This window comes from Delphinus delphis, chromosome 5, assembly GCF_949987515.2.
Source record: "Delphinus delphis chromosome 5, mDelDel1.2, whole genome shotgun sequence".
NCBI classification, from domain to species: Eukaryota; Metazoa; Chordata; class Mammalia; order Artiodactyla; family Delphinidae; genus Delphinus; species Delphinus delphis.
The window spans coordinates 112327950-112343334 of NC_082687.1; the positions used below are offsets into that span (position 1 = coordinate 112327950).

A 15385-nucleotide genomic window follows, 5' to 3' on the forward strand; every position below is an offset into this window, starting at 1 on the left:
TTTGGTTGGTATTATTTATAATTATACATTATAATAATTAATAAATAAGTTATATATGAAATAAATAAATTATAAGATAATGCAACCGTGAAAGTATCTCAGGTAATAAGCAAAACCAATAATAAATTCTCCTGTTTTTGTAAATTACATATATTCTTTTTCTACTTAAGACCAGCTAAAATCAGTAATTTCATATTCTCTAAATGATTATTTCTTAGTAAGAACCGTAATATAGAAATGATATTACATTCCTTATCCAATCACTATGTAATAATAAAATAAAACCGACTGTAGAGTCCACCGGTACATCTTAGGAAATAAATTACTTTTTTTGAAAAGAACTCCTTCAACATCTTCTATTTTCTTAATTTATTAGGAAGGTTTACATAATTTGATTTAGGTATGCAAGCTTACCATAATAAACTATAGAGGATTTTCATACTGGTTGTTAGTTTGCAATCTTATATTGTAGAAAATCCATTCTGCAAAGTCATGTAGAAAACAGCACATATATTTGAAAGGCCATTAAAGATGCCTTTGAGATATTTGATGATCACTTCAATAACATTTTTAAAAGACCAATGATCTCAAAGGAGAAATATTTTTATGTTTGCTATTTTAATATGGAGAAAAACAACATGAAGAATAATCTTCTGTTTTGTCCTAATATTCATACTGTTTATACTGTAGGACTGTATACTATTTGTTTAGAAGTGATAACATTTTAATGCAAAAGAGTGCATATTCCACCTCATCCTCATGTTTTATGAAACTCAAAGTTGAGCTCCAGAATTCCTTGGTGGTCCAGTGGTTAGGACTCAGAGCTTTCACTGCCAAGGGCCTGGGTTCGATCCCTTGTTGGAGAACTAAGATCCCACACACTGCACGGCACAGCCAAAAAAAAAAAAAGGAAAAACAAAAGCTGAGCTCAGCCAGCACTGTAAGAATCAAAAAGCCTTGGACTCTTAAATATAAAGCCCTTTCTCTAGTTGGAGAACTTTTTCTTTCTCTGTAAATATCACTTCGATTTTTTAAAGGTCAGAGAACTTGTCAGTTTATAGAAGTAAAGCAGGCCTGCAAAGCCATGGTTAAGAGGGATGGTCAACTTTAATTGGATGTGAATTGGGGGAGAGGGGGTGCCAACTCAGAACAAGTAAGATACCTCAGTATACAGATGCAGGATGTACAGGTAGAGGATAAATATACTAGGTATTTGAACAATACAGCAGGAGAGAAACATACGGCATGAATATACTGTTAGCTGGAATATAAGCTCTAAAAGGGCAGAAGCTTTTATTCACTGATATATTCGAGTGCCTAGAACACTTCCTGGCATGTGAAAGGTACTCAAAAAACACTAGTTAAACATACAAATGACTTAGGTTTTAAAGATACTCTTTAAATTTCAATTTTGCTTGATGGGAGATACTTGCATATGTAGTAACGCTGCCAGACTGTGGCATTGACTGAATGAACCACTTTTCCCTCCTCCTTTCTCTATTCTTTCATCTTTTATTAATTCTTAACTGTACTTTAATTGCATATTCAAATAATTAAAATAATTACTTGATGTATGTGTGCCAGGACATGTACATAAAACTGGCCAAATTTATGGGGCAATATATAAATGATGGGGTCACTATTTAGCACTTAGCGGAACCCCCAAAATAATGTACTATCTTTGGAGATGCTGGAGAAAATTATTCTGAACTCATTTCCTGTAACTCTGGACATCTTTTTCATTGATGTGATGTTTGATTGATGAAAATATAAATTATTGCTGTGGTTATAATGTAGAAGTAGTAACCGGTTGGTCCATTATTTAAGGAAATAAATTGATTCAACAGGAGGCACAGATGGGTTTGAAATAAATGTTGTTTGGAAGCTTACTAGCTGAGTTATTTTAAAGGCTCACATCATAATATAAGTACACAGTATAGAAAATGTAATTTGAAGAAAGTGTTGAGTAACTTAAGAGAGTATGTCTTAGATGGAAAGTCATATTAACTTGGAGGGTTTGTCTTAGATATCAGAAAATGCAGTTTCTAGAGAGAGGCTGTGAACTTTTCAGGATTTTTCAAGACATAGTATTATAGATGATACAATGTATTTTCTTCTTCAATTGTACCCCCTTTGCTTCCCTTCTCTCTATAGAGTGGACTCACATCCTTACACCTTGCAGCCCAGGAAGATAAAGTGAATGTTGCTGATATTCTCACCAAGCATGGGGCTGACAAGGATGCTCACACAAAGGTAAAGCGAGTCACTGTAATATTGTGACAGGTTCTGCCTTGGATTATTCCCAGTAGCCCCCATTCAGGTCACCACAAGTCCAAGTTCCCCCTCCTCAAAGCCCATTCTGAATAATTTATGACTCTCCTCACAAATCTATAATGGTTCTCCATTTTTACTGAAAGCAAGTGCAAATGGATAGCAGATATTTGGAATCTTTACAAAAAGATTCCAACTTTGCAGACTTAGGTTTACCCTCTCTCCCTCATTACTTCAGCTAGTCAGGATGACTTGCACTTTTCTTCCTGTACTTGCTTCCCTCCATGCCCCCCTCTCCCCTTGAGTATTAACTACTAGAGTAGTAATTTATTTGTTTATTATTACTTGTAGCTTGGTTACACTCCTTTAATTGTGGCCTGTCACTATGGAAACGTGAAAATGGTCAACTTTCTTCTGAAGCAGGGAGCAAATGTCAATGCAAAAACCAAGGTAAAATACATGTACTCATTTTTATTTTCTATAAACAAATGGTTCGGCTATATGGACACTTCAGTAGCTCGCCATAGTTACAAACATATTTTCTTTTTAGTTCTTCTTAAGTGATTTTGAATAAGCAATGTAGTTTTGTACAGTTGTTGGGACTTCTCATTCTAATAACCTTTGACAGCCATGTAGGCGACATCGATTTAACAATTTACTATAGGATACAATAGATGCTGGCTAGAATATCTTGATGTTCTGGCCGATTTCCTTTACATTGTTTCACGGCCTTGGCCCTCCCCTAGCCCTCAGTCTCTGGTGAGGAAATACAGACAGGCAGCCTGGACTGCATGCCTTTCATTTTTAATGAATTCTGTCACATTTGGACTACCACGTGGTTGTGCTCAGTGAGGCAATACTGTGTAAGGCCTGGCTTGGAAGATTTCAAAGATAATGCAGAGCTGACTGTTTTTCTCAGTGCCATCTGAAGGGTCCTATCCTGCAAAGCATGATGGGAACATAAAACCACACTTCGGTATATTCAAATTATTTCAAGGAAGAGAAATGCGTAAAATGACTACTGCTACTATGCATAATATAACCTGCAGCTCCAATTTTCTTGGTCCAAAGAAGTATGTAATTGCATTTGTTTAAGTTTATGTATCAGAAATCACTAACTGCAGCTGTGTGAATAGGCTCAAGTAAATTAGTGTGAGCACATTCGGGAGTTTTCAAAGTCATCATTCAAGATGCTAATAATTAGCCACCACCATCTTGAGTTGAGCTGTCGTGGTGTCCCGATTTCCACGAGGAACTCTGGTCTGAAGCGCTGGGTTCGAGGCCTCTGCATGCAGTACCCTATGAGCAAGTAAAAATAGAATAAGCACAAAGGGAATAAAAAGGCTCCAGGGCTGGGCAGAGCTGCTGGTGAGGCTTCCCAGGGGGATAAGACTCTGACAGACTACACAATTGACACAGAAAAAGAGAGGAGAGTGAGAGTAAGAGAGAGACAGAAAGAGAGAGAGAGAGAAAGAGAGAGCTGCCCATGTGGAGCATAGCGCTCAGGCACACGGCCTGCCAAGCTGAGGTGTTGGGCGCAGCCATTTCACACTAGGAACTCTGGTCTGAAGAGTGGGGTGCACTTCAAGTGAAACTAGACAAGCACAAAGGAAAAGAAAAAAAGATATACAGGGGGGCTTCCCTGGTGGCTCAGTGGTTGAGAGTCCGTATGCCGATGCAGGGGACACGGGTTCATGCCCTGATCCGGGAAGATCCCACATGCCACGGAGCGGCTGGACCCGTGAGCCATGGCCGCTGAGCCTGTGCATCCAGAGCCTGTACTCCGCAACGGGAGAGGCCACAACAGTGAGAGGCCGCCGTACCAAAAAAAAAAAAAAGATATACAGGTATTCCACCAGACGCAGCCCTGCCCACTAGAAGGACAAGATCCAGCCCCACCACCAGACCACAGGCACCAGTCCCCTCCACCAGGAAGCCTACACAAGCCACTGAACCAACCTCACCCACTGTGGGGCAGACACCAAAAATAACGGGAACTACGAACTGGCAGCCTGCGAAAAGGAGACCACAAACACGGTGAGTTAAACAAAATGAGAAGACAGAGAAAAATGCAGCAGATGAAGGAGCAAGGTAAAAACCCACCAGACCAAACATATGAAGAGGAAATAGGCAATCTACCTGAAAAAGAGTTCAGAATAATGATAGTAAAGATGTTCCAAAATCTTGGAAATAGAATGGAGAAAATACAAGAAACGTTTAACAAGGACCTAGAAGAACTAAGGAGCAAACAAGTAATGATGAACAACACAATAAATGAAACTAAAAATACTCTAGAAGGGATCAATAGAATAACTGAGGCAGAAGAACAGATAAGTGACCTGGAAGATAAAATAGTGGAAATAACTACTGCAGAGCAGAATAAAGAAAAAAGAATGAAAATAATTGAGGACAGTCTCAGAGACCTCTGGGACAACATTAAATACACCAACATTCCAATTATAGGGGTCCCAGAAGAAGAAGACAAAAAGAAAGGGACTGAGAAAATATTTGAAGACATTATAGTTGAAAACTTCCCTAACATGGGAGAGGAAATGGTCAATCAAGTCCAGGAAGTGCAGAGAGTCCCATACAGGATAAATCCAAGGAGAAACACACCAAGACACATATTAATCAAACTATCAAAAATTAAATACAAAGAAAAAATATTAAAAGCAGCAAGGGAAAAGCAATAAATAACATACAAGGGAATCTCCATAAGGTTAACAGCTGATCTTTCAGCAGAAACTCCTGGCAGGACCATATTTAAAGTGATGAAAGGGAAAAACCTACAACCCAGATTGCTTGTGGATTAAATCTCCACAATCAACTTGAGGTACCCTGCATCTGTGGAATACCTGAATAGACAACGAATCATCCCAAACTGAGGAGGTGGACTTTGGCAGCAAGATATATTATTGTTTCCCCTTTTCTCTTTTTGTTTGAGATTTTGAGATGTTTCTGTGTGAGATTTTGTCTGTATAGCTTTGCTTTCACCATTTGTCCTTGGATTCTGTCCGTCCATTCATTTTTTCTTCTTTTTTTTTACTTTTTAAAATATTTTTCATAATGATTATTTTTTATTTTAATAACTTTATTTTTTTTAATCTTACTTTATTTTATTTTATCCTCTTTCTTTCTTTCTTTCTATTTTTTCTCCCTTTTATTCTGAGCCATGTGGATGAAAGGCTCTTGGTGCTCCAGCCAGGAGTCAGCGCTGTGCCTCTGAGGTGGGAGAGCCAACTTCAGGACACTGGTCCACAAGAGACCTCCCAGCTCCACATAATATCAAATGGCAAGAATCTCCCAGAGATATCAGTCTCAACATCAAGACCCAGCTTCACTCAACGACCAGCAAGCTACAGTGCTGGACACCCTATGCCAAACAACTAGCAAGACAGGAACACAGCCCCATCCATTAGCAAAGAGGCTGCCTAAAATCATAAGGCCACAGACACCCCACACACACCACCAGACGTGGACCTGCCCACCAGAAAGACAAGATCCAGCCTCATCCACCAGAACACAGGCACTAGTCCCTTGCACCAGGAAGCCTACACAACCCACAGAACCAACCTTAGCCGCTGTGGACAGACACCAAGAACAATGGGAACTATGAACCTGCGTCCTGCGAAAAGGAGACCCCAAACACAGTAAGATAAGCAAAATGAGAAGACAGGAAAATGCACAGCAGATGAAGGAGCAAGATAAAAACCCACCAGACCTAACAAATGAAGAGGAAATAGGCAGTCTACCTGAAAAAGAGTTCAGAATAATGATAGTAAAAGATGATCCAAAATCTTGGAAATAGAATAGCGAAAATGCAAGAAACATTTAACAAAGACCTAGAATAACTAAAGAGCAAACAAACAATGATGAACAACACAATAAACGAAATTAAAAATACTCTAGAAGGGATCAGTAGCAGAATAACTGAGGCAGAAGAACGGATAAGTGACCTGGAAGATAAAATAGTGGAAATAACTACTGCAGAGCAGGATAAAGAAAAAGGAATGGAAAGAACTGAGGACAGTCTTAGAGACCTCTGGGACAACATTAAATACACCAACATTCCAATTATAGGGGTCCCAGAAGAAGAAGACAAAAAGAAAGGGACTGAGAAAATATTTGAAGAGATTATAGTTGAAAACTTCCCTAATATGGGAAAGGAAATAGTTAATGAAGTCCAGGGAGCACAGAGGGTCCCATACAGGATAAATCCAAGGAGAAACACGCCAAGACACATATTAATCAAACTATCAAAAATTAAATACAAAGAAAAAATATTAAAAGCACCAAGGGAAAAACAACAAATAACACACAAGGGAATCCCCATAAGGTTAACAGCTGATCTTTCAGCAGAAACTCTGCAAGCCAGAAGGGACTGGCAGGACATATTTAAAGTGATAAAGGAGAAAAACCTACAACCAAGATTACTCTACCCAGCAAGGATCTCATTCAGATTTGATGGAGAAATTAAAATCTTTACAGACAAGCAAAAGCTGAGAGAGTTCAGCACCACCAAACCAGCTCTACAACAGATGCTAAAGGAACTTCTCTAGGCAAGAAACACAAGAGAAGGAAAAGACCTACAATAACAAACCCAAAACAATTAAGAAAATGGGAATAGGAACATACATATCGATAATTACCTTAAATGTAAATGAATGAAATGCTCCCACCAAAAGACACAGACTGGCTGAATGGATACAAAAACAAGACCCATATATATGCTGTCTACAAGAGACCCACTCCAGACCTAGGGACACATACACACTGAAAGTGAGGGGATGGAAAAAGATATTCCATGCAAATGGAAATCAGAAGAAAGCTGGAGTAGCAATTCTCATATCAGACAAAATAGACATTAAAATAAAGACTATTACAAGAGACAAAGAAGGACACTACATAATGATCAAGGGATCGATCCAGGAAGAAGATATAACAATTGTAAATATTTATGCACCCTACATAGGAGCACCTCAATACATAAGGCAAATACTAACAGCCATAAAAGGGGAAATCGACAGTAACACAACCATAGTAGGGGACTTTAACACCCCACTTTCACCAATGGACAGATCATCCAACATGAAAATAAATAAGGAAACACAAGCTTTAAATGATACATTAAACAAGATGGACTTAATTGATATATATAGGACAATCCATCAAAAAACAACAAAATACACATTTTTCTCAAGTGCTTATGGAACATTTCCAGGATAGATCATATCTTGGGTCACAAATCAAGCCTTGGTAAATTTAAGAAAATTGAAATCATATCAAATATCTTTTCCAACCACAACGCTATTAGACTAGATATCAATTATAGGAAAAGATCTGTAAAAAATACAAACACATGGAGACTAAACAATACACTACTTAATAACCAAGAGATCACTGAAGAAATCAAAGAGGAAATCAAAAAATACCTAGAAACAAATGACAATGAAAACACGACGACCCAAAACCTATGGGACGCAGCAAAAGCAGTTCTAAGAGGGAAGTTTATAGCAATACAATCCTACCTTAAGAAACAGGAAACATCTCAAATAAACAACCTAACATTTCACCTAAAGTAATTAGAGAAAGAAGAACAAAAAAACCCCAAAGTCAGCAGAAGGAAAGAAATCATAAAGATCAGATCAGAAATAAATGGAAAAGAAATGAAGGAAATGATAGCAAAGATCAATAAAACTAAAAGCTGGTTCTTTGAGAAGATAAACAAAATTTATAAACCATTAGCCAGACTCATCATGAAAAAGGGAGAAGACTCAAATCAGTAGAATTAGAAATGAAAAAGGAGAAGTAACAACTGACACTGCAGAAATACAAAGGATCATGAGAGATTACTACAAGCAACTCTATGCCAATAAAATGGACAACCTGGAAGAAATGGACAAGTTCACAGAAATGCACAACCTGCTGAGACTGAACCAGGAAGAAATAGAAAATATGAACAGAGCAATCACAAGCAATCACAAAACAGGATTGCAAGGATTCTTCAATATATGCAAATCAATCAATGTGATACACCATATTAAAAAATTGAAGGAGAAAAACCATATGATCATCTCAATAGATGCAGAGAAAGCTTTCAACAAAATTCAACACCCATTTATGATAAAAAAAAAAAAAACCCTGCAGAAAGTAGGCATAGAGGGAACTTTCCTCAACATAATAAAGGGCATATATGACAAACCCACAGCCAACATCATCCTTAATGGTGAAAAACTGAAACCATTTCCACTAAGATCAGGAACAAGACCAGGCTGCCCACTCGCACCACTATTAATCAATATAGTTTTGGACGTTTTAGCCACAGTGATCAGAGAAGAAAAAGAAATAAAAGGAATCCAAATCGGAAAAGAAGAAGTAAAGCTGTCACTGTTTGCAGGTGACATGATACTATACATAGAGAATCCTAAAGATGCCACCAGAAAACTACTAGAGCTAATCAATGAATTTGGTAAAGTAGAAGGATACAAAGTTAATGCACAGAAATCTCTGGTATTACTATACACTAATGATGAAAAATCTGAAAGTGAAATTAAGAAAACACTCCCATTTACCACTGCAACAAAAAGAATAAAATATCTAGGAATAAACCTACCTAAGCAGACAAAAGACCTGTATGCAGAAAATTATAAGACACTGATAAAAGAAATTAAAGATGATACAAATAGATGGAGAGATATACCATGTTCTTGGATTGGAAGAATCAACATTGTGAAAATGATTCTACTACCCAAAGCAATCTACAGATTCAATGCAATCCCTATCAAACTACCACTGGCATTTTTCACAGAACTAGAACAAAAAATTTCACAATTTGTATGGAAACACAAAAGACCCCAAATGGCCAAAGCAATCTTGAGAACGAAAAATGGAGCTCAAGGAATCAGGCTCCCTGACTTCAGACTATACTAGAAAGCTACAGTAATCAAGACAGTATGGTACTGGCACAAAAACAGAAACATAGATCAATGGAACAGGATAGAAAGCCCAGAGATAAACCCACGCACATATGGTCACCTTATCTTTGATAAAGGAGGCAAGAATATACAGTGGAGAAAAGACAGTCTCTTCAATAAGTGGTGCTGGGAAAACTGGACAGGTACATGTAAAAGTATGAAATTAGAACACTCCCTAACACCATACCATACACAAAAATAAACTCAAAATGGATTAAAGACCTAAATGTAAGGCCAGACACTATCAAACTCTTAGAGGAAAACATAGGCAGAACGCTCTATGACATAAATCACAGCAAGATCCTTTTTGACCCACCTCCTAGAGAAATGGATATAAAAACAAGAATAAACAAGTGGAACCTAATGAAACTTAAAAGCTTTTGCACAGCAAAGGAAACCATAAACAAGACCCAAAGACAACCCTCAGAATGGGAGAAAATATTTGCAAATGAAGCAACTGACAAAGGATTAATCTCCAAAATTTACAAGCAGCTCATGCAGTTCCATAACAAAAAAACAAACAACCCAATCCAAAAATGGGCAGAAGACCTAAATAGACATTTCTCCAAAGAAGATATACAGACTGCCAACAAACACATGAAAGAATGCTCAACATCATTAGAGAAATGCAAATCAAAACTACTATGAGATATCATCTCACACGGGTCAGAATAGCAATCATCAAAAAATCTAGAAACAATAAATGATGGAGAGGGTGTGGAGAAAAGGGAACCCTCTTGCACTGCTGGTGGGAATGTGAATTGGTACAGCCACTATGGAGAACAGTATGGAGGTTCCTTAAAAAACTACAAATAGAACTACCATATGACCCAGCAATCCCACTACTGGGCATATACCCTGAGAAAACCATAATTGAAAGAGAGTCATGTGCCAAAATATTCATTGCAGCTCTATTTACAATAGCCTGGAGATGGAAACAACCTAAGTGCCCATCAACAGATGAATGGATAAAGAAGATGTGGCACATATACACAATGGAATATTACTCAGCCATAAAAAGAAACAAAATTGAGTTATTTGTAGTGAGGTGGATGGACCTAGAGTCTGTTATACAGAGTGAAGTAAGTCAGAAAGAGAAAAGCAAATACCGTATGCTAACACATGTATATGGAATCTAAGGAAAAAAAAAAAGTAATGAAGAACCTAGGGGTGGGACAGGAATAAAGACACAGACCTACTAGAGAATGGACTTGAGAATATGGGGAGGGGGGAAGGGTAAGCTGTGATAAAGTGAGAGAGTGGCATGGACATATATGTACACTACCAAACGTAAAATAGATAGCTAATGGGAAGTAGCCGCATAGCACAGGGAGATCAGCTCGGTGGTTTGTGACCACCTAGAGGGGTGGGATAGGGAGGGTGGGAGGGAGGGAGACGCAAGAGGGAAGAGATATGGGAACATATGTATATGTATAACTGATTCACTTTGTTATAAAGCAGAAACTAACATGCCATTGTAAAGCAATTATACTCCAATAAAGATGTTTAAAAAAATGTAAATGGATTAAATGTCATGGATTAAACACTCCATGACATAAATCACAGCAAGATCCTTTTTGATCCACCTTCTAGGGAAATGGAAATAAAAACAAAAATAAACAAATGGGACCTAATGAAACTTAAAAGCTTTTGAACAGCAAAGGAAACCATAAACAAGACGAAAAGACAACCCTCAGAAAGGGAGAAAATATTTGCAAATGAAGCAACTGACAAAGGGTTAATCTCCAAAATATACAAGCAGCTCATTCAGCTCAATATCAAAAAAACAAACAACAAATCCAAAAATGGTCAGAAGACCTAAATAGAGATTTCTCCAAAGAATATATACAGATTGCCAACAAACACATGAAAGGATGCTCAACGTCACTAATCATAAGAGAAATGCAAATCAAAACCACAATACATTTATCACCTCATACCGGTCAGAATGACCTTCATCAAAACACCTACAAACAATGAATGCTAAAGAGGGTGTGGAGAGAAGGGAACCCTCTTGCACTGTTGGTGGGAATGTAAATTGATAGAGCCACTATGCAGAACAGTATGGAGGTTCCTTAAGAAACTAAAAATAGAACTACCGTATGACCCAGCAATCCCACTACTGGGCATATACCCTGAGAAAACCATAATTCAAAAAGAGACATGTACCACAGTGTTCATTGCAGCACTATTTACAATAGCCTGGAGATGGAAGCAACCTAAGTGTCCATCAACAGATGAATGGATGAAGAAGATGTGGCACATATATACAATGGGATATTACTCAGCCATAAAAAGAAACAGAATTGAGTTATTTGGAGTGAGGTGGATGGACCTAGAGTCTGTCATACAGAGTGAAGTCAGTCGGAAAGAGAAAAACGAATACCGTCTGCTAACACATATATATGGAATCTAAAAAAAAGTGGTTCTGAAGAACCTAGGGGCAGGACAGGAATAAAGACGCAGACATTGAGAATGGACTGAAGGACATGGGGAGGGGGAAGGGTAAGCTGTGACAAAGTGAGAGAGTGGCATGGATATATATACACTACCAAATGTAAAACAGATAGCTAGTGGGAAGCAGCTGCATAGCACAGGGAGATCAGCTCAGTGCTGTGTGACCACCTAGAGGGGTGGGATAGGGAGGGTGGGAGGGAGACGCAAGAGGGAGGGGATATCGGGATATATGTATATGTATAGCTGATTCACTATGCTGTACAGCAGAAACTAACACAGTATTGTAAAGCAATTATACTCCATAAAGATGTTTAAAAAAAAAGATGCTACTAATTAGAAACATAAGTTTTGGAACTCAGTTTTTTATATCCTCTTTGAAGTAGAAACAAAAGCATGCCTATACATAAGCGTATTTGTAACTGAATTAAAAATAAAGTTATTTTTTAAATTATTGATAATACTAATAACATTTGAGATTCAAAACTTCTACTCTGACTCTAACAAGAATAGCTATTGCCTAGTTTCTGAGCAGTTCTTGAGTGTTCATGAAATTGCACTTTGAGACTTATTTAAAAGCTTCCATATGAATTCTCAGGCTTTAGCGTGTGATACCTTTTTGCTGAGTCAGTTCACATATAAGTATTGCTGGAAAGACTTTCTTGCTGGAATCCAGGTATTCTCCGGAAAGGCATATATGCAGCAATGCAATGAGATTTTGTCAGAACTTGAAAACGTTTACCATATTTTTTTGTTAAATATTTGTTGAAATTGTTAGGATATTTAAAAGCCAGACATGTTGTCTATATAACATCATTTACCTCCCCTGGGTTTCATCTGCATTCAAATGGACATTTGGTTGAGAGAAAAATCTCATTTTAACTTTTCAGATTTTAAAAAAGTGAACTATGTAGATTTTACCTGCTTTTGGAAGTAAATATATCTTTTCATATATCTTCAGGGGAGTGGACAGATACATACCTCAAAGGACATTCTTTTAATAAATACTTCAGAATTTTTTCACAGAAAATGACAGTTTTGGAGGAGGAATCATGTTTTCTTCCTCACATCCCATATGTAACCATAGTTACTAAAAAATTGTTTTGTTGCTATGAAAATAAAAACATAACGTATTTCGTTTACTCTTCAAACATTCATCACTTGGTATAAAAATTTGGGAAATTTTATAAAACTTTGGTATAATCTTTATAAACACAATGGAAAGGAGTAATTTTTTTAGGAAAAGAAATATTACTTACTTTATGCTCCTGAAATATCCATGGATTACTTGACTTGAGAGCAGAGTCCTTGCAGTAGCTATAAGTTTCTCAGAGTCCTTGTAATTGATTTATATTTCCAGGTTTCCTGAGGTCATTCCATTGTAGGGATATATAACAGACAAGGCAAAGCTGATGACATTCCAGCCTGGGGGTAGTCAGACAAATAGACTGTCACACATATGGTACATCCCCATGGATGGAAAGGCCAGAGTGAAAGCATAGAAGGAATCATGTGGCACCCTATGCATTGTTTTAAAAAAATTCAATCAAGTAAATTTTAAAGATCTAATTGGCTTTATTGAATGATTCATGAATCAGCAGCATCTATCTAGCAAGTAGAGAGGAGTTCCGAAGGACTGCAAAACGGGAAAGGTTTTAAAAGGCAGAACAACGAAGTCATAAAGAAAAAAGATTATTTCGGACCTAGGTATCCTACATATGGGGGACAGAAGGGGTCTAAGTGGCAGATTACCTCTTGTTCGTTTTGGGGATGGTGCGGGCCCACGTGACGGATTACGTTCTTGGTGCTGACCAGAAAATTCCTGACTGACCAATTAAGACTACATTTCTGGCGAGGTTGAAGCTTCAGTTAGGTTAGGTATTAAGCCCCGGTTTCATGGTGTGGCCTAGCACAAGTGATTCCATTTTTTGGCCTATGGCTTTTCTTTTTAACAGTTCCCCCCTTTTGATCAGACTTTCAGCTTAACTGAAAGAAGTGATCAAACTTTAAGGCATTAGCATCACTCTCAGCTACCTCTCTGAAGTTCTCATGGTTTTTATCATCTCTTTGGTGGTATCCATAGGTTATGATGTTTCTTCTACCCCGTGATATTCAAAGATTATAGCTTCAGGTTCACAATCTTTAAATTGGTTATTCTCTTCGTTCCTTTCCTGATGTTCCAGTCTTAGGGAGATCATTTGCTTTGTGTTTAGTGGCTGTGAACATGTATTTAAAGCTTTTGCCAGAACACGATGCACGAGGGAGATTATTATAATTATTATAAGCAGGATAATTCCCAATGTTTGGAGTACACTTCTGAGCCGTGGTGCCCAAGACCGAAATCAATTGAAATCAAGACCTCATTGAAGGAGTCACCTTTTTTAAGCCAAGTGGCTTGCTCAGTGATTTTATGTAATTGTTTCAACTTCCCCAGAAGTGTTAATCCAAGTGCAGCAGGGGGTGTTGGCTGCAACACACACTCTTGCTCAGCTCAAACAGAATCAAGGGCTATCCTATTATCAAGAATAACTTTAGCCACAGAGTCTAAGGATCTTTCTTGGGCAGTTCTTATCTTCGCAACAGAATCTGGAATATCTTCAAAAGTTAAAGAGAGGTTCCTCATTAACATTTACTCCTAATCAGGGATGTAGGGATCTGTCAAAGAGAGTTAATTTGGAATCATGCATGCCTCCTGGTATTAAGGGTCTGTGGACCATGTAGGCAGTTGCACTCTGGTTATTCTTGCCTTGTATCCCTTTCTTTGCATAGAACATGGACACAAAGTTTCCCAAATTTGGGGTATTAATAAGAGACAGGGAAACATACCAGGGTCTCTAGCCTCATGGACAGATCCGAGTTTTTGATGACAAATCCAGCAGTCTGAAAGGTTACTTCTCTTAGCAATGGCCTGGGAGATATGAATGGTGGTGTTATCTTTCCAGGCCAATGCTGGAGTAAAGGAAAGGAGAAGAGAGGGTTTCACGTTTAGTTAAAGCATGAAGTCATGATCTGGTGTCTTGGGAAGAAGCAGTCTACCTTGATGTCAGCTACTTCTCTTCCTAGTCAGTTTAATTTGGAGGTCTCCAGCATTTGGATGGGACCAGATGTCAGCTGGAGTCTTTGTTAACTGTGAAATATGTGCCCAAGGCTTGAATTGTTGAAGTTTCGCTGTCATCTGAATAGTAAACGGGACTTGGTATAATCCCTTCCAAGAATATCCAAAGGCAGGCTTTGTGCTTACCAATTCAGTTGTATGATCTTAAAGTTATCAGAAGCCTGCACTTGTCAAAAAGTTATTTTCTTGAATTTTTCTGAAGATGAAATACTTTTGCCAGAAGACCTTTGCAAAGTGTCAGAGTAAAACAATAGCTCTCTGCAAATGACAGAAGACTTAAAAAATGTCCATTATTAAAGACCTGATGGAATTAACAAGGATATTTAGTTATTTCTGTGACACACAACATATTTAGATAATAACTGGAATTAGGACGTATCAGATTTCCAGGAATTTCACACAATTTATGAAATACTATTTATAACATATACCTGTAATAAACACAACATAAAGAAGGCTTTGTATTACTTCTTACATGCTTCCCATGTAATTTAACATACCAAATAAGCATAATTAATACCAAATAAGCATCTCCCTTTTTATAAGGAGAGAGAACAAATCTTTTGAAACA

The 15385-nt window shown here is 37.7% G+C and overlaps 1 protein-coding gene across 2 annotated transcripts in view; it reads left to right on the forward strand.

The window, feature by feature from the left end:
• ANK2 (ankyrin 2) overlaps nucleotides 1–15385 on the forward strand; it is a 242204-nt gene that overhangs the window by 132499 nt on the left and 94320 nt on the right. For both annotated transcript variants that reach the window (XM_060012911.1, XM_060012912.1), the window contains 2 exons: nucleotides 2155–2253; nucleotides 2623–2721. In XM_060012911.1, coding sequence (XP_059868894.1) covers nucleotides 2155–2253; nucleotides 2623–2721 — 198 coding nt within the window. The remainder of the gene's footprint in view (nucleotides 1–2154; nucleotides 2254–2622; nucleotides 2722–15385) is intronic.